The sequence below is a fragment of the Mastigoproctus giganteus genome, chromosome 2, assembly GCF_048544385.1.
Source record: "Mastigoproctus giganteus isolate SK-2022 chromosome 2, ASM4854438v1, whole genome shotgun sequence".
Classification (NCBI taxonomy): domain Eukaryota; kingdom Metazoa; phylum Arthropoda; class Arachnida; order Uropygi; family Thelyphonidae; genus Mastigoproctus; species Mastigoproctus giganteus.
Window position 1 is genome coordinate 957,778 of NC_143576.1, and position 19,488 is coordinate 977,265.

The following is a 19,488-nucleotide window of genomic DNA, read 5'->3' on the forward strand; positions in this document are numbered from 1 at the left end:
CCTCCAGACCTGTATACAGTACTCTAGGTGTGGCCTGACCATTGCCTTATACAATGGAATAATCACCTCCTTATCCCTGCTGGAAAAATTCCCGTATATCATTGACAATACTCCATGAGCTACTCTTGCAGCCCGTCTGCACTGCTCAGAGAACTTCATATCTGCCTGCACAATCACCCCCAAGTCCCTTTCATTCTCTACCACTGTCAGTGTAGTACCACAGAGTTGATACGTTGCTCTGGGGTTGCTGTTTCCCATGTGTAGTACTTTACATTTATCAATGTTAAACTTCATTTGCCACCTCTCAGCCCATCTGCTCAACCTTTCCAGATCCTGTTGCAGCAGCATAGTGTCAGTAGTGTCCTTGACAACCCTGCCAATCTTTGTATCATCTGCAAACTTGGACATTAAGCTTGATATACCATCATCAATATCATTTATAAATACAGAAAACAATAATGGACCCAACACTGAGCCCTGAGGGACTCCACTAATAACATTAGTCCACGATGAGCAGTGTCCATTGATTACCACTCTCTGTCTTCTCCCCCTCAACCACCCCTTTATCCATAGCAGCAATTTGCCTCCAATGTCACACTGCTCCAATTTGTGTAGCAGTCTTCCATGTGCAACAGTATCAAAAGCCTTTCTAAGATCCAAGTATATAATATCAAAGTTATTCCCTGCATCCAGTTCTTTTGTGACTGCATCATAGTATCCAATCAAGTTGGTCAGGCAAGACTTCCCCTTAACAAAACCATGCTGTGTCTGAGCTATAACTGAAGTCTTGTCTAAATGATCCTGCAGTGCTTCTTTAACCAGTGCCTCCATTAATTTGCACTATCTCCGTTCGACAGTAACAAGAGGGAATACGCCATTTCTGGAATCACATCTCATCGTGGACAGCACTGTGGGCGGAGAAAGGTGGATGAACTTGGACCAGTGTTGAATCCAGGGAAGTGAGTTCCCCCCCCCCCGGTGAAAAAATAGTAATTTTTATTTTATAAAACACGAATTCAATAAATTTGTCAAATAAACACAACACGAAAAATCACACCAACTAATGTGGTACTTTTTAGGTGGTACACGGCGAAAATAAACCGCTAAAATGCAAGACACAAAAATTTCAAAATAATTAAGGGGGCAATATTTTGGCTGCACATATTGTAACTATTAGCTACTATTTCAAGTGTCCGCATTTTCATTTTATGGTTCCTTTTATTTTCACACGAAATATCCCTTGATAGTGTTTCACACAAATGGTCTACTTGCGACTAATTCTTTCTTTGTATATTGCAAACAAGATTGAAGGCCGCACCTGAATTATTATTATTACTAGCCATATAGTGCAAGGAAGCCTGAGGCTTATGCTGCACCAGCTAAAAAAAATTTCCAAGAGAGAGAGACATGTATAGTATCTTATGTAGGACAGCACCTGAATGAAAGTTCAACTCTGCCTTTGTACACTGTGATGGTTACAGAGCACTGAAGGCCAGAATGTGTGTAATATTATGTTCGTGCAGTGTGTGTTGTTTAGTTGTTTCTGGCCATTTTGCCACCAGGCAGGCGATCACCTGGAAAGCCTGCCCAGTGTCTGTCTACATCACAGTGAGGTGGGCCACAACTATGCATGTACCATGGCCAACCTCAACAGTCACGCACTGAATGTCCAAAGCGAGTTTGGAGCCATTCAAAAGAACCCCATGCCAGCAACAGCCAGCTTGCTCGCCCACACGCATTCCCACGAGACAGGACAGCAGAAGACAAAGAAATAAAGAAGAGAGTAGCATAAAGTAAAAAAAAAATAAAATAAAACAAAACAAAAAAAAATAATAAAAAAAAAATGTGTATATATAAAACAAAAAAAAACTTTGTCTTTATGCAGTGCTGCTCAAAGTAGCCCACAAAGAGTAAAGGTGTACTGTCAAACAAAAGTAGTAATGTCATCCAAAAACAAGATCAGCAGGAACACGTTCTAGATATAATCCTATTAATCTGGAGTGGTATCAGAAGTCGCTGGTTGATGATGGTATCACTGTGCAGAGGAAGGATTTAGTTGTGGAGTCTTGATAAAGAATGAGCCAGAAAAATGCAGCATCTGTTAAAATCTTAGTGTTCTTGAAAACCAGCAAAATTTTGGACATTACGTCATAAGGACGACAAACGAAGGAACTGGTTGTATTTTCATTTCTGAAGTGTTTTGATTGCTCGCATTAACATTGAAAGTCTTCCTGCAATTAAAAGCAGCATTGCAGAAGGTTTGAAGGGCCTGGAAATTATTGATAGATATGAGTACCTTCTCACATCCAGGAGACGTTTGGAACTGTTGCCTTAAGAGCTAATATTAGGTCCTCCTAAATGGAGCATTCAAAAAGTACGCGTGGAGAGTCTTCCGGTAGCCCACATCGACAGGAGACTGTATTAGAAAGTCTGAATTGGTAGTTTTGCGTTAAGCGAACCATATCAAGTTAACATGTAGGAGGCAAACAATGAGGGTGAAATCCATTTTATGGTGGATGACGAAAGTAGTGCAGTTACGTCGGGCATGAATTTTTTGGTAATAGCACCTTTTTTTAATAGAATTCCATCTATTCTGGCAGGTGTCAACACCTTCCAGAATAGATGGAATTCTACCGAAACCAGAATGTTTAACCAAGTCCAGCATTGAGTTCAGCCTGAGAGTTAACAATGATTCCCTGAAATTCCGTAGAAATGCCTCTGCAGATGTATAAGCAAAGCCCTCTAAACAGAGGGAGAGAGAGTCAGAAGTAGAAGGGAATCACCAACAAAGAGAAGAATGATGATTTTGGTTCCTGACAGATGTAATTAAGTATCCAGCGGCTTTCAGGGGAGTCTGCAGCCATTAACTCAATCGTCAGCAGTTTCACTTTATGGTTTTCCCATTCCCTTTATTTGTTTTTTCCACAGCAAGGGACTACTTGTGGCTAATTCTTCCTTTGTATACCAAAAACAAGTAGGGTTTGGTTGCAGCCTATAAAAAATACATTTTATATCCTTTTTATTATATATGCATCAGGGGCGGCTCGTTGGTAGACACTGCGGAACTGCAGCACCCCCAGCTTTTAAATCTAAATATACAGTGAATGGAGTTATATGAAATTTTGGAACGCAATGAATATTTTTATTAACAGATCCCGCACATAGTATACTCGTCCTATTTCCAATAATCATTTCAATAATACACGAAATCGTTTTCAACTTTGAAGTTTAACCGTAGGTGGAACTATAGACGACGCAGTTCATATTTAAGCTCTTGGTTGAGTTAATGCCGAGTTGGCACGTTGCCAATACATATTTGTTAGCGGTGATAAATCGAGTCACTGGAACAAAAAAGTTATTAACCTATTTTCAACAAATAAAAAGCAAAGAATGGATTTTATTTTTAAATAAAATTTCGAGATTACGCAAGTCTTAATGGTAAGTGTCCAGTTTGAGCGTGTTGGGAATGGTGGGAGGTGTTTTACCAAGATCATTAATACATGAGCTGGAAGAAAAATGGGATGCTAGCAGGTCAGCTTTATCCTTAGCTGAAGTGACAACAGAACCATCTGGTTTGGACAGAGGTGGGAGCAGAGATGGGCAAAAGTTGCGGCCAATAGCTTTGGCAAGAGACCAGAATGCTCGGCTACCATTAGGGCAAGAAGCAAGTTTTCTACTCTTAGCCTGTTCAAATTCTAGTTTGGACTGATTAATAACTGCTTTACAATTGTTGCGAGCTTTGGTGTAGGCAGAAAATGAAACCGAAGAATTAGAAACAAGCCAATTACGATATGCAACGTTCTTCTCTTGGACAGCCTTAGCACATTTATTGGAAAACCAAGGTTTAGATAAAGGACGAGATTTTAAAGTGGAGTGTGGGATAAAGGATTCCATTCCTGCAAGAATAATTTCACTGACACGATCTGAGCAAACGTTGACATCAGAAGTTTTGAAACAGTAATCTGACCAAGGAAAAGAAGACTCGGAGGTCATCCCGTTTTGCATTCTTGTAATGCCAAACAACACAAGGTTGGGAATAGCCATGAGATAAAGGTTCCATTGGAGAAGAGACAATCACCAAGTTGTGATCTGAAGTGCCTAAAGGACCTCTCACTTCGACCGTGTACTTAGAAGGGTTGTTTGTGAGAAAATGATTAGGATTGTCCGGTATTCTTGTAGGTAAACGAACAATCTGTGCTAGGTCATTAGTAATTGCAAAAGCCTCAGCATCTCGACCTGCTGGGTCAGTGTGACTAGAAAACGGAAGCCAGCCGGAGTTGTGAACATTAAAATCACCAAGGAAAATTACCTCACTGTTAGGAAAGTTGGACTGGAGAAAGCCAAGTTGCAAAGAGAGGAAGTCAAAGAGCTCCAAGTGATTAGTGGAGTTTGGAGAACGGTAGAGACAACAGATGAATTTGACACAATGAGATAGAGAGATTTTAAGCCAGAGAAGATCAAAGAGAGGAGATTCCAAATTGCCAAGTCTCCACCTAAGTGATGTAACAGGGCTTACCATCGAGAAGGTATGCATGAGTGGATTTTAGGGAGGCAGGCCAACCAGACTTCTAAATCTTCTGAGATAGAAGACTGATATATCAGGGTGATATGTCCTTGGCTTGTTCAATGCTTTGTGGTGGGACAGTGTCCTCTGCAGGGTTATGGTGTCTTCCTGTATCAGCAAACTGTACTACCTTCTGTAAGATTATTTGTACCACTGACAGGTGGTTGTTAGAACTCCTTATATTGACCAGATTAGGTCTTCAGAGTGTGGATGTTATCAGGGGTCCATACTGGGCTCATTCTCTGGAATTGGGTACTCGACAGGTTCCCGAATCAGCATGATGTTGAGGATACCGACATCAAAGTTGGTACCCTCAGATGACTTGGCCTTCCTTTTGCGGGGGAAGGGGGTTCCTGCAGAGAGCTTGATGCATGGGTTACATCCTGCCTTTTCAACCTATTATCGTGGGCTGACTTGCATAAGCTGCAAGTTTCTGTGCAGAAGTCTCTGGGGACTTCTTACTTCCGGTGTTCATGAGGAATACGTACCTTGGTGTTTGCCTGAAGGATCAGTTGAGTTTTGTGGCACATGCCAAATATCCAGTGGATAGAATAAAGCAGATATATAAAGGTGGATAGAATGCTGGGTACCATATGACAGACCCAATGGACCAACTCTGAGGAAGGTAGGCATCTGTATTCCTTTATAACCTCTGTTCATACTGTCGTCCAATGGCGACATCCATGGTTGCAGTTTGGGTTGGCATCTCACTACACATGGTCTGGGATCAAGGCTGTTTCAGTTGGAGTTAGTCCCCTCGGATTTGTGCTCCTGCGGGGAGCTGGAAACATCATGCTTACATGTCCCTGTTATGAAGACTTGAGAGCAGGGTTGGAGCAAGGGATGCTCACTCTCCATGAATCCATGTTGGTAGAACTGTTGATTTCTAGGGACACACAATAGATTTGCTGAATATTTTCATCGGGTCTTTGGCAGACAAGCTATCCTTGCTAGGTAATAGCGGCCTGCCTCTTCGCTGTGAGGATGTTACCTCATGGTGGGGGGTGTGATGCCTTCACCATGAGGCCAAATGGTCATTTGAGCTGTTTAATATATAATCATTATGCTATTTGAATTGATTGATGGGGTATCTGTGTTATTTGTTTAATTTAACCTATTGAATTTTGGTTGTAAGGGCTTATGGCACAAATGAGAACTAGTCATATATGGGCATAAGCTCAGGTGGCAACTAGGATGGTTGCTCATTCAAATGACAAATATGGAAAGGGTAGAAGAAACTATATCAGTACTGTTGGTTCTATGTTCACTCAAAATTAGTTATGCAACTGAATAAATGTAAAATGAATGTGACATGGTTTAACTATTTTACAGTATAAACTTATACACTTCAATGTCTAGAAAAGTAGATATATGGTACAGAATGAAGCAGTCATTCTCTTGGAAAACCGTAGAATAAAATTTATTATAGGAGGTTGTACATCTCAGTTACAGATCACAATTAAATATTACAAAATAATTACACAAGGCTGAGGTCAAGTGAGCAAAGTGTCATCTAAATCTTCATCAACCTTAGGTTCAGGCTGACTAGCTACCCTTCGTAGCACTTTATTAATGACATCCTGAAGGGCATCTTTAGCTCCTGCATCAAGGAAACTCATACAGTTCTGCATAAATCAGAAGGAAAAAAAAAAAATAAATAAATAAATATACAAATTCAAATGATGTACCAAATATATTTTTTAAAACAACCATTGGATGAGTAATATTTACATTCTTTAATGGAATTTCAACACACATGCACACACTTTATTAGGAATAAATTTGTGATGTAAATTTTACATTAAAAATAAAAAAAATCCTCATTAAAGTCAATTTAGCTTTTGCAGGCATCCATAATAATGGTTAACAAGTCTTCTACCTCTTTTGCACGATTCCTTTCTTCAGTGCCATTTGTTGTTATATGTACATTAATAATAGCACGAGTATTTTGTTTCTTTTTAATAACAAGCGACAGAATTATAGTTCTGGTGAGAAGTGTTTTTTTTTTATATTTGCATTACCTTGAACATAAAGATCACATATATGCAGATTTCAAGTGCAATTATTCCTGCTAATACTAATTCTATCACAAGAAGTATGTTTTAGCAAATTTATTAGCAACTATAGCACCTGATCCCAACTTAAGTTAAAAAAAAAAAAAAAAAATTACTTTGACCGTGATAAAAATGATCCATTAATAGAATTCGAAAGTCATCAGGCTTGTTGGCTAAGCTTCTAACATAGTCATAATACAACTTCAAAACAACTGAAGATATCTTGGCACCTCTTTCAGTCTGCTTGTAAACTTGACATTTTGATAAGTTCATGAAGGCCAAAGGAATTTAATAATCAATCAATGAAAGTGAAGAATAAAAATTATAATTAATTGTAATTCATGCATTGTGAAGGAAGATACTTAGTAGTATCAAGTGTCCTCTGGCCATAACCAAACATATTTCCACTTCCGAAACATTGAACCAATTACATTATTGGGAAACTTGGATGATTCAAAATTACTCCTTGTTGAAAACATTCTCCAGTTAATGAAGTTTTCTTTTCAGGGTTGCTGATAGATTTTGCAACCTTGAACATAAAGATGATATTCTCTACCTCTAGGGGCCACAATATGATAGGTTTTCTTAGCATCCAGGAGAATTAGCGGAATTTCAACAAGTTAGATCTGCACATTATCATACACACAGATTGAAGGGGGAAAAAATCCATTTTATGCTGGTAGTTAAGATCCTGATTTCCACCTTCTTAACAAAGCTTCCAATATATGAATAATTGTAAGAGATGTACAAAATATTCCAGATAATTAGCACACTAAAGAAACAATTAAGTACCCCTTCACTGTGAGAATATGCTCCTGAAAAGTACATTTGGCACAGTTCAGGAGCTATTTTTTAAGGTTCTAGAAAATAGACAATTAAGAGAAATAAGTATGCCAATAAAATACATTTCATACATTCACTTTATAGAGAGGGATAACACATCCATGCACAGCATTGTATATATAGTACTGATGAATGCATCATTGTGTGTGTGTGTGTGTGCGTGCATGCACGTACATTCAGCAACTAGCTTAAAATTTTACTTTTGAAAATTATAACACCGAATAAGAGTAACAAACCTATAAGTTATGGTGTCATATACCTGCTAGTATGTGATACTACTACTAGGCACATATTAATTTTATAAGAGAAAAATATTTGAGTCGAGGATCATACAGAGACCTTAAGTTTCCTGAAGTGGTCTAGTTTAGCTTTAGCCATTTGGTATTATAAGAGAGAGAGAGAGAGAGATACTCACTTGTGCTGTGGTTTCTCCAATTCTCAGTTGAAGAACTGCTACCAAAGCATATTCACTATTGGCCTTTACCACTGTATTCTTCTCCTTTGTACCATTGACCAAATGAGGAACAAGAGTTTTCATAACTACAGATGATAATGGCCCTTCTATCCTTCGAGCTAAATAACTAACAGTTAATGCAACTGTTTGCTTCACTTCATTTGTTGGATGATTCATACTCTAAAGGTAGGCAGAAAGAAAGAATATAAAATGAAATTCTTAATATTTACCAAAACCTACAGTAAATTTTCCAAATGGATATTTCATTTAAATTTGACTATCTCAATGACAATGAGGTAATAAATTAATTTTAGTAACAACCACAGTTTATTTTCCAAGAAATATTTGCAGTACTCAAAAGAAATAAACTGCTCAAAAAAAGGTTATCTTTTCTAGGCTGTTTTTAGGAGAGATTTCTTGTACTTAGGAATTTTTGGAGGATAAAAGCATATTACATAAGTAAATTTGAGATGTGGGAGGAAAGGGTCTCCAGTGAAGTAGCATAACTTACTCAAATAACGTGTGTGTGTGCGCGCATGCACCCTTTAATGCACACAACTGAATATTCCAATAACGATAATTTCTAAAGAAATGTTTACACTCTGTAGAGCTTGTTATTATGAAAATAACTATAAGTAACTAATTAATAATTAAACTAAACGTTTATTAATAATTAAACTAAGGATTCTAAAGATGAGTTGATTATAACACCAAACAGCTGCAGTGGCCAATGGCACAAACCAATAAGTAGTAACCACATCTCAAAAGGGATGCTGTTCATTTCAAATGCATTATATGACCCCATTCTAACATGTAGATTAGTGCAAAAGCATCATTTTAATGTAGCCATCTACCAAAGTAGTTAAATTAATTAATTAAATTGGCATCGTTTTGGTTATATCTCATATTGTGAATGCCTTCACAAGTTGCCATGGTACTACCTTGAATAAATAACACTTCACCAGTGGAGAAGACTACTGTTATTTACTGGTATCCACTGAGAATACTTTGGAAACTCATTGTGAAGGCATGCACAATATGAGATATAACCAAAACGATGCCAATTTAATTAATTAATTTAACTACTTTGGTAGATGGCTACGTTAAAACGATGCTTTTGCACTAACCTACATGGTAGTCATTCTACCTTGTAGTACGAGGCTTTTGCCCTTAAATATTTTATAGTCTATGACCCCATTTTCAATGTGATAGGAGAACTAATTTACTATGAGAAGATAGTGGCACTTTGTTTACTTAGGGACCTAGTTTTTATCAAACGTTTTCACCAAATATAAACAGAATCAGTAGTCTTAATGATTACACACAGCTATCTGCTTTTACTAATGTCAATTGGCATCTTTTACATTCTAGATATATTATCATTGAGAATGGTATTTGCAATGTAATGCCAAAGCAACTAATAGCATAGTGTGCTATTTGAAAACTGCTTCTGGTTTTTTCCCCCCTTTTGAAAACTATAATTATCTAAGGGGCCTATGTTCTAGTAAACAGATGAAAAGCCTGTGATTTTTTTTTCTACATAAAACAAAATCATGATCAAGGCTATAACTGTGCAGATGCTGAAATTTCAAGACCTTGAAACAGATGAGTTTTTAGAAAATTGACTTTTTTTATTTAATTAATGTACTTTGACAGTCCGAGAAGAACTTTTTACTTAATTAACATACATTAAGAGTAGAACTTGTTAACTAACACTAGAACCTTATACATCTGCCATTCTTAGAGATTCTTAGAAGCCACATGCCATATTATGTGTTAGTTCTCCGAACTTGAAGGTTTGGTTTGGTTTGGTTTGGTTTTTTTTTTTTTTCAGGAGCATTAGCAACTAAGGCCATATTGCTCCGGGATATGCGGTGGTCATTCCCTGACCTTTCTGCATCCTCCGTATTTGGTGGTGACGAGCTCGAACCTCGGTCTAATCAAGAAGCGTGTCTTGAAGGTTGGTTGGTTGTTGTGGGGGTTTAATGGCACATAAGCTGCTTTGGTTGTTGTTATGAAAATTTCACAACACAAGGGCAACTATGGCCAATATGTGTCTGTCAGCATCACCAGATTCATTTTAATGATTTATGGATATATCAAAGTGTATTTTTTATTCCAAGATGTTTAATATATATAAAGAGCTCACTTAGGTTTGCTTTGTCACCAAGTATATGAAAAAGGGTTAGAGGAGCTTGCAAGTTTGCTAATGATTGGAAGTAAGTGGTTCGAATGGCTGAATAGGATGGACAATCAATCAGGATGTGCCTTACTGTAAGTTGTATGTGACAGACAGAGCAGAGAGGGAGATCTCTTAGAAGTAAATGTTTGTGAGTGAGGAAGGTATGCCCAATGCGCAGTCTTGTCAATATAACTTCTTCCTGTCTATTTGTACATGAGCTCGAACGCCATGAACATAGATCTTTTTTTATTCTGTGGAGTTCATTTCACGGTTGGTCCCTCCAAAGTTGTTTCCAAATGAAAGTATATTTGATATGAAATACATCCCTATAATCTGTAAGATTATTTCCTGGGATTCCAACAGATAGACACTTGTTTTCTTGCTTTATGCAAAACTCTGAGTTGTTTTTTTAAGATGCTGAATCAAGGAATTTGAGGAATATTTGCTATTTTGTAGAGCTGCTACTGCACTAAGGGAGTCAGTATAGATTAGAGAAAGTAGAAGTTGGTGCTCAGCTTGCACTTTATAATTTTGAAAGTCAGTGCTGTATCTTCAAACAGGCCTATGGGGCTGGGAAATTCCATATTGCAATAATTAAAGACAAACACCAGCCAAGGAATAAAAAATTTTTACTATAAAAATAATAAAATAATGTGATACACTATCGGAAGACTAAAATATTACAAAAAATTACGATAAAACGTTAAAAATATACCGAAGCAATAAAATTATCTAAAATAAACTGGATTAAAAGCAATAAAACCTGAAGCTTTCGGAGACTGCTGTCTCCTTCTTCAACTGTCTTTAATTATTGCAATAAGTCAGTGCTGTAGCTTGTAACTGCTGATATAGAAGCATAAGATTCAGCCAGAATTTCTGATATCTTGTCTGTTGTAGAAACGTCCTGCCCTTTCCAATGGAAGATTTGAGATTGTATGCTTGGATATCTTCCATTTAAAATCCGAATTTTTTATCACAACAAACCAGGACTCGAGTTCCTAGTGAGTGTGGAAGCAAACATGATCCAAGAATTTTTCTTTGCCTTTTTCTGAATTCTCCTCGCTTCGGCTTTGGCTTTTTTATATGCAATCAAATTGAGAGTAGTTGGATATTTCCAGAATCCATTCCATGCATGATTTTGTTTTGTTTTTGCTGTCACGTATTCTGCATTCCACCAAAAGTTGTACCGTGCCTGCCTTGCCTTACTTATTTGAGGTATTGTAGCTTTCGAAGCTTCTAGCAGTTGATCGGTGATATATATGATAGCATCAACTATTGTCAGGGTTTCTATTAATTGCTTATCCAGCTTGATTAATTGCATATATTAACTCCAATTAACTTTTTTAAAATTCCATACTGTTCTGGTTTCTTCTGTAAGAGTCGATTGTATCGGTATGGAACATACTATCAGAAAATGATTACTATTGTAAGGATCATTTAATACGAACCATTCTATACTAGGATAAATTGATTCTCCATCAATTTATCCCAGTATAGAATGGTTCGTATTAAATGATCCTTACAATAGTGATCATTTTCCGATAATATGTTCGTCTCTCCATTGCAAATGGAGCCAAACTGTAGCCAAATTGTAGCCAAACTGATATAAGTGTGAGATCCGGTATTCAGTAAATTCAGTTGTTGATCATCTAGGAAAGTTTCGATTAAGTTACCTCTACTGATCTCTACTGAAGATCCCACAGATGATCTTTAAGTCTGCTTTCGACTGTGTCCATCGGCCTGCCTTATGGAAACTACTAGAGGTCGAACATGTACCTTGAAAAGTCATCACACTCCTCCAAACTGCATACAACGGTTTAACCAGCGAGGTGCGCATCCAGAACGATTTATCTGAGGAATTTACCATCCAAACTGGAGTCCGCCAAGGGGATGTAACCTCCCCGTTGCTTTTCAACATCGTGGTAGACGTCATTATGAGGCAAGCATTCAGAAACAGACGGGGCATACAATATGACAAGGATCACTATGTGACTGACCTGATGTTTGCCGATGATAGTGCTATCTTTGCTGGTAACGACTCTGAAGCCATGGACATCCTCTACGACATTGCCCGCATTGCCCGGCCATACGGTTTGAAGATCAATACTGATAAGACAAAGGCCCTGACAACAGATGGGTCGCAAGCCACCATCTATCTCGAAGGCATCCAGATCGAGCAAGTGCAGGACTTTAAATATCTTGGTTCGCTGGTCCAGGAGAAGAAAGTTGCATCCACCATGGAAATCCACAGCAGAATTGGACAGGCGGCCACTGCGTTCACCTCGCTCAAATGGTGTCTGTGGAAGAGGACCAACATTTCCTCAAAGACTAAAATCCGACTCTTCCGGACTTTGATCCTGCCCATTCTCCTTTACGGATCAGAAACATGGATTTGTCTCAAGCTAGATCTAAACAAACTCGAGGTATTCCAAATGCGATGCCTGCGGCAGATTTTGGGCATCTCACTTCGTGACCGCATCACTAATGATACCATCTGCACCAGATACCAACAGCAACCAACCATTGCCGACCAAATCCAGAAGTAAAGGCTTAGATGGTTTGGCCACGTATGTAGAATGGGCACGAACAGAATACCATCCACACTCCTTTGGAGACAACGACCCACCCAATGGAGCATCCAACGGACAGCGCCTAGGAAAACGTGGGCCAAGCAAGTGGAAAATGACTTGAAGAGCCGACGTCTTGACCTTAACCAGGCCAGGACTGACGCCATGGATCGTAAAGTATGGAAGAACATCACAGACCAAGTCCGAAACCCTGCGGCACCTACAGCAGCATACTGGTTGCGTAGCCAACCGCCTCCCCCTGTTGCCAGCTAAGGACGAAGAAGAAGAAGGAAAGTTTCGATTAAGTTACCTCTACTGTCCATGTGAGAAGATCCCATAGATGATGGTGCGCATTCATATCTCCCACAAGGCAATAGGGAGGTTGAAGCTGCATAGTAAGATCGTTTAATTGCTTCCTCTGCATCTAAAAAACTTGGTTTTCTCTTTCGCTCTCGGCGTTACTTTTCTTCCAAACAGCTGCTCACTCTGCATAAATCATAAATCCGCCTTGCCATGGAATATTGTTCCCACATCTGGGGTGGTGCCCCCAAAACCTCTCTCAGACTTCTTGATTCCATTCAGAAGAGGGCAGTTAGGTTAATTAATGATTCATCTCTAACAGAGTCTCTCCACTCGCTTTCTCATAGACATACTGTTTCTGCTGCATGCCTCTTCTACAGATACTTCCATGGGCACTGTTCTTCTGAATTGGCTTCTATAATTCCTGCTCTCTCTCTTTCAAAACAGTCCGAACACGTGCCGCCACCAGCCAACATCCATTTACTGTCCAACTTCAAACCCACAGAACCAACTTTTCATCTTCCTCATTTATTCATTCAACTGCTGTTTTCTGGAACAACCTTCCTTCATACGTATTTCCTGAAAATTACAATCTACAGAAGTTCAAGTCCAATGTCAACAAATATCTTCTTTCATCTTCTCAACCTCCAACCCAAGCACGGTACTAAGTACTATAGGTTCTAATACCTCTTGTGTTTGCGGTTCACATAAAAAAAAAAAAAATTCCGATCTGGAGAGAGGAATATTTGGTAGAAGATAAAGGGATGAGATTGTGATAGAAATTCTGATGGCTATTCTCACTACCACTGCTTCTAAGTTGGTTTTTAATGTTGTTTGCTTAGCTGGTATATTAGTATTCACCAAAATTGCCACTCATCCTTTGGCAGTTCTGTTATAATTTCTGTCTCTCCGGAAAAGTGTATAGTTTTGAAATGTGGGTGAAGATTGAGGTGTTAGATGGGTCTCCTGAAGGCAAATACGGACCGGTTTATACTGCTGAATAATATCTTTTATTTCATCCAATTTTCAATGTAAACCACGACAGTTCCACTGTATAATAATATACTGCATTATTTAGGTCTCAAAACTATTTGTTGAATCTGACTGCACTTTTGAGTTTTTTCATTTATCACATTTGGGTCTGTCTTTCTTTGGAAAATTAGGATGAGGTGTATCAATATCTTCTGCAGGATGTATTCTAGTATGTTCTCTCTCTCTGTTCATCAGTATCCATTTCATCTATGTTTGTTTGTTTGTTTGTTTGTTTGTTTCTGTTCACACAGATTACTAGATGCTGTTTGCTTTGTTTTTGAGGATGTTACTTCTGATTTCTCCTTTCCAGGCACGGAAGTATCCTGCTCTTTAGCACTGGATGTTTCTTGTGAAGCTGTTTTTGTCATTAATATTACTTTACTCCAGTCTATAATTTGATTTATAGGTATTACCACCTCTGTTTGAGTGGCTATAGTTTGCTGTCATTTCACTGCTGAAACGACAGCAAACTATCGTTTCACTGCTGAAGGATAGGAACATGAAGGTTCAGTTGCATCTGTTTTCTTGCTTCCAGATAAGACACTTTATTTTATACTTTGTATTTGTTTTCCCAATATCCACATTTTGCATGTCTTCGAAAAAGCAAAGTGATTTCCATGACAGTTTGGACAGAGTGGTGTGCAGTTTGCTTGATTGTGTTCTTTCGATCCACAGAGCGGCCAGATGGGATCACTGCAACATGTTGCCTGAGAGTGTCCATATCGCTGACAGTTATAACACCTTATTGGATTCGGTATATATGGTCGGATTTTGCAATTTAAATATATCCTGCTTTAACTGAGTGGAGAAGAGAAGGATTGTTAAAGGTAAGAATAACTGATCGGGTTGGAGTGTGAATTTCATCATTATCCTCCTAACATGTATCACCTGTTTTGTTAGCTAGCATAGTAGGTTAGCCTCTTCTAACCTCTTCCTCTGAAACAGTCAAAATGTCCCATTCGATAATAACACCTTTCGATGTATTCAGGGAATTATGTGGGGCAATTTCAACTGGCAGTCCTGCAAAAGTCTTTGTTTTTAGCAATTTCTCAGATTGATGACTTAGTGAGGTTTCTACTAAGAGATCACCTGATTGTAATCGTTTTATAATTTTTGTTGATCCAATCATGGACTCTATAGTCTTCTGGACCAAGAATGGGGATAATTTCCCAACAGGTTGTGTTGATAACGAGTGTATCACCAAAAATAAAGGAACAATAGGCTGAGAGCTGTTGATTTTCATTTTCTTAGCCTGAGACATGTTCAGTTGTAAGTCATCAGATTTATTGGAGTTAACTTTCTCCAATCTTGTGCTGTTAGTTTTTTGGTCCATTTTAAACTCCTTTTAGTCCTGGGTGGTGTCTTTTCACCCAGTTCCAGCCCTGCCACGGAAAGGCAGGAGTAGTGCTACCAAGTGACCAAGCGAGTAAAATAGAAGGTTAGTACACAGAAAAATTAAGAAAGGTTACTTTCCTTTCTGGAAACTTCTTCCTTATGCTTTAAGAAAGAAAACTCATATTAAATATTTTAATAACGGAAGAAAAATGTGTGAACCCAAAGGGAAAAACTTATCTCTGTAATATAATCACAGAGAAGTCGCAGGGAAGATCGCCTGGCACCCGGGGCTATAAGCTGCTTTGGCTATAATGCACATATTCATTTATTATATAAAGAAATCAGATATTCTCGTATGGTCAGAAAAATCTGTAGTCAAAAAAGATTAAAAACTCTAGTTTTCTTGAGGAAATTAAAAAACTCTGAAAGATCTACTTTGTCACCAATCAGATTTTCTAGCATTATTGGTTTACAAAGATTAACCAGTGACAGCAAAGTTGGGGTTCTGTCTTCTTTATAGTAAGGAAAATCAATCAGAATAGGTTTAACAGTCAGATTTATAGAACAATGTAGGCACTGTGAGTAAATGAAGGTGGGTCAGATGGGAATGACGTATCTTGCTCTTGAAAGGGCTACTTCTCGTCTTGATGTACGGACACTAAAGAGCCAAATTTTCGGATCTTGTTTAAATTGAAAGAGTTTATTATCAGTCTGAGAGTGCCAGAGTGCTGTCCATAGTCTGATTCTAGAAAAGGGATACTGATTAAATCTAAGGTTGATGGATTTTTTGCAGCTTTATCAGCCAGTTCATTTCCCAAAATACCAGAATGTGCTGGAATCCAACAGAAGGTAACCAGTTGATGGTGTTATTCAATTTCTAACAATAAACTTCTAATTTCATCTAGAAAAAGGTGAACTATATCTGAGGAATTAGATAGTGCCATGATTGAACTGAGGGAATCAATGTAAATAACAGATTTTAAAGAACAGTCAGAAAAACAGATTTTCTAAAGCTAGTTTGATTGCATATAATTCAGCTGAGAAGATACTGAAATAATGATATTTTGAAAACACTGCTGCTACTCCAATGTTTGCATTAGATTTAGAGCCATCTGTATAAATTGGAGAAAATCAGTATATCTTTGAGTGTGAGCTGCATAAAGTTGTCTGACATTTGATGCTTTTAAAATATTCTTTCCCCATTGGTAAGTGTCACAGATCAGTACAGGAGGAAGAGCCCATGGTGGTTGAGAGCAAATTGCTATCTGTTGTACAGAATGGATGGAAACATTCCAAACCTGCAAAAGTTCAAGAAGGTGAAGGCCAGCTGATTTTACTATACTAGGTTTATTTCTGAAGAGGTTTTCTAAAGGTGGACTGAAAAGGTATGATTGAATAGGACACAAGGAACAACTTTGCATCTTAACAGAATACTTTAGTAGCAGTGTTTTTCTATGTAAAGTTAGTGGAGGCTCGTGAGCATCAACATAGAGACTATGTGCGGGCAATGCTCTGAATGCACCAAGTGCAATCCTCAAAGCACTTAATGCCCTGTACAACTGAAGTAAGGAGTTATGATCTGCACCCTATGTTAGGGTGGATAAAGTTCGGAGTATGTTTAACTTTTTTAGACAGGAAGTAAGTATATTTTTAATATGATCTAGGAAATTTGACTTGTTGTCAAGGGTTAATCCTAGAAATCTGATGTTATTGGTGACCGGGATGGGGACATTAGAAATTTGAAGTTCAGGATCCGGATGAAGTTTGCATTACCTACAAAAATGGATAGCAACTATTTTCTGCTTCGAGTGTGACATCTGAAGCTGTCGTTCAATGGATCTCGTGTTTTGGGAATGGCAGGAGATGGAAAGATCATCTGCATAAAGGTAAGTTTGAACGGTATTTGGAAGCTGTTTAGTGATAGAATCTATTCTAAGAGCAAAAAGAGTGGCACTCAGTACTGATCCTTGTGGGACACCTTCCTGAATGAACGTTGCTGAGAGGGCATGTTGGTATCGAACTTGAAATGATCTAGTATATAGAAAGTTTTGAACAAATATAGGAAGGTTGCCCCATAAACCAAGAGAGTAAAATTCACTAAGTATGCCATGCCACCAGGTGGTGTCAAAAGCCTTATCTATATCTATTAAAACCACCACTAGATGTTCAAGCTTAACAAAGGTATTAGGAATGGCAAATTCAGCTTTCACTGTGAGATCCATGCAAGACCTATTTTGACAAAATCCATACTGACTATGGCTCATTAGATGTTCAGACTCAATGATCCAGACGAGTCTTCTGTGTACAATTTTTTCAAGGATTTTGCTGAGGCAGCTTGAGAGAGTTTGTTTGTTTGTTGTTTGGTTTTTAGGAGCATTAGCAACTAAGGCCATATTGCTCCGGGAATATGCGGTGGTCATTCCCTGACCTTTCCGCATCCTCCGTATTTGGTGGTGACGGGCTCGAACCCCGGTCTAATCAAGAAGCGTGTGATACGCACTGTTGCTCCTTCCCACCTGGCTACGGAGGTGCCGCAGCTTGAGAGAGATATTGGTCTATAGTTATGAGGGTTGGTTGGATCTTTTCCAGGCGTTAGGAATGCCAAAACTGTAGAGTGATGCCAAGAAGCTGGAAAAGCATTTTCTAAATATATACGATTGTAAAAAACCAAGAGCAGTGCAAAGCTTTGTCATCAAGATTTGTAGTATTGCATAATAAATCCCATCTGGCCTGGCAGCACCATTATGGGCTGTTTTAATGGTATGCAGAAGTTCAGAATATTGTAGAGGTTTGTTATATGGAAGAAGGTGGGCAGAGTGAAAATTAATAGAATGCTTTTCTGTAGTGTTTTTAATTCATTGGAATGATGTTGTTTAGGCTGATGCTGCTGAAATTTCAGCACAAGTATTGCCCAAAGCATTAGCAATATCTGAGGGACTGGATAGATCTTATCCATTCCAGGAAAGGATTGGAGAAGGTGTGGTAGGAAACTTAGCAGAACTTTTTTCCGTATTATTTTGGTGTCAGTATTTCTGTTAATGCTCGATGCAAAACATGTCCAAGATTCTTTCTTGGCTTGCCTTTGTATGAAACGTGCTTTTGCTCTTAACTTCTTATAATTAACGAGGCTGGCTGTGGTTGGATGTTATCGAAATAAATTCCAGGCTTTATTTTTTGCTTTCTTCACTTTTGTGCATTCCTCATTCCACCAGTTATTATAATGCTTTTTGCTAGAGGATTTGATAATGGTATTGTGTCTTTGGCCACTTTTAAGAAATGCAATGTAAGCCGTCACATTATCAATATGCTGGAGGTGGATTTTTTGCTCATCAAGAGAGAGAGAGATCGAGGACTGAAAATTTGCCCAGTTTGCTTGGACAAATTTCCATTTCCTGCAGGATTTAGTTGAAGGTGTCTGTGCTAATAGAAAGTTGCATACGATTGGAAAATGGTCACTGACAATGGGATCATTTATAATGTACCATTCTATGGTTGGGACCAGCACTGGAGAACAAATTGAGAGATCTATTGCTCAGGTGTGTCAACATGGAAGCTGTACATGACTGTGAGCTGACTGGACTAGCCAGGTGGGTAAAGTGGCCGCCTAGCAACCCAAAGGTTGTGGGTTCGAATCCCGCCTCAGGCTTGGATCAGAGTAAAAAAATGCAAAAACTTTGGGAGGTACATTATGGCCACAGAAGCCAATGCACCAACAACTAACAAAAAAAAAAAAAAAAACCTTGACTGTGTGCACCAGTATTGAGTATTGTGAGATTTTGTGCCTCTAGAAAGCATTCAATGAGTCGACCACGTCTATCTAGTTTAGGATCGCTCCATAAGGGGTGGTGCCTGTTAAAATCTCCTAGTAGACAGGTGGAGGTATTTGCATGAAGAGATCTTCAAGATCTTTTAAAGAATAATTATTGTTTGATGCTAAGCAGATGGACACAAGTGTTATTGACACATGAAGAGTTATCCATACAGCTTCTAATTCAGTCTGAAACGGGATATGTTTAGTTGAGATCTTTGAATTTATCAGGATTGCTACACCACCATGGGCAGCATTCGGCTGTATTACGATCTCTTCAATAAAGACAATAGTTCTTTATCAGAGGAGAAATTTGCGAGGCTAGGTAAGTTTCCTGAAGACAAATGGC

The 19,488-nt window shown here is 38.4% G+C and overlaps 1 protein-coding gene across 1 annotated transcript in view; it reads right to left on the minus strand.

The window, feature by feature from the left end:
- Nucleotides 1-5,968: 5,968 nt before the first annotated feature.
- The window catches only part of l(3)80Fj (lethal (3) 80Fj), a 694,407-nt gene continuing 680,887 nt past the window's right edge, over nucleotides 5,969-19,488 (minus strand). Inside the window, exons 53-54 of the mRNA XM_090387924.1 lie at nucleotides 7,877-8,095; nucleotides 5,969-6,189 (exon numbers count right to left, since the gene is read on the minus strand). Coding sequence (XP_090244050.1) covers nucleotides 6,058-6,189; nucleotides 7,877-8,095 — 351 coding nt within the window. The 3' untranslated portion in view covers nucleotides 5,969-6,057. The remainder of the gene's footprint in view (nucleotides 6,190-7,876; nucleotides 8,096-19,488) is intronic.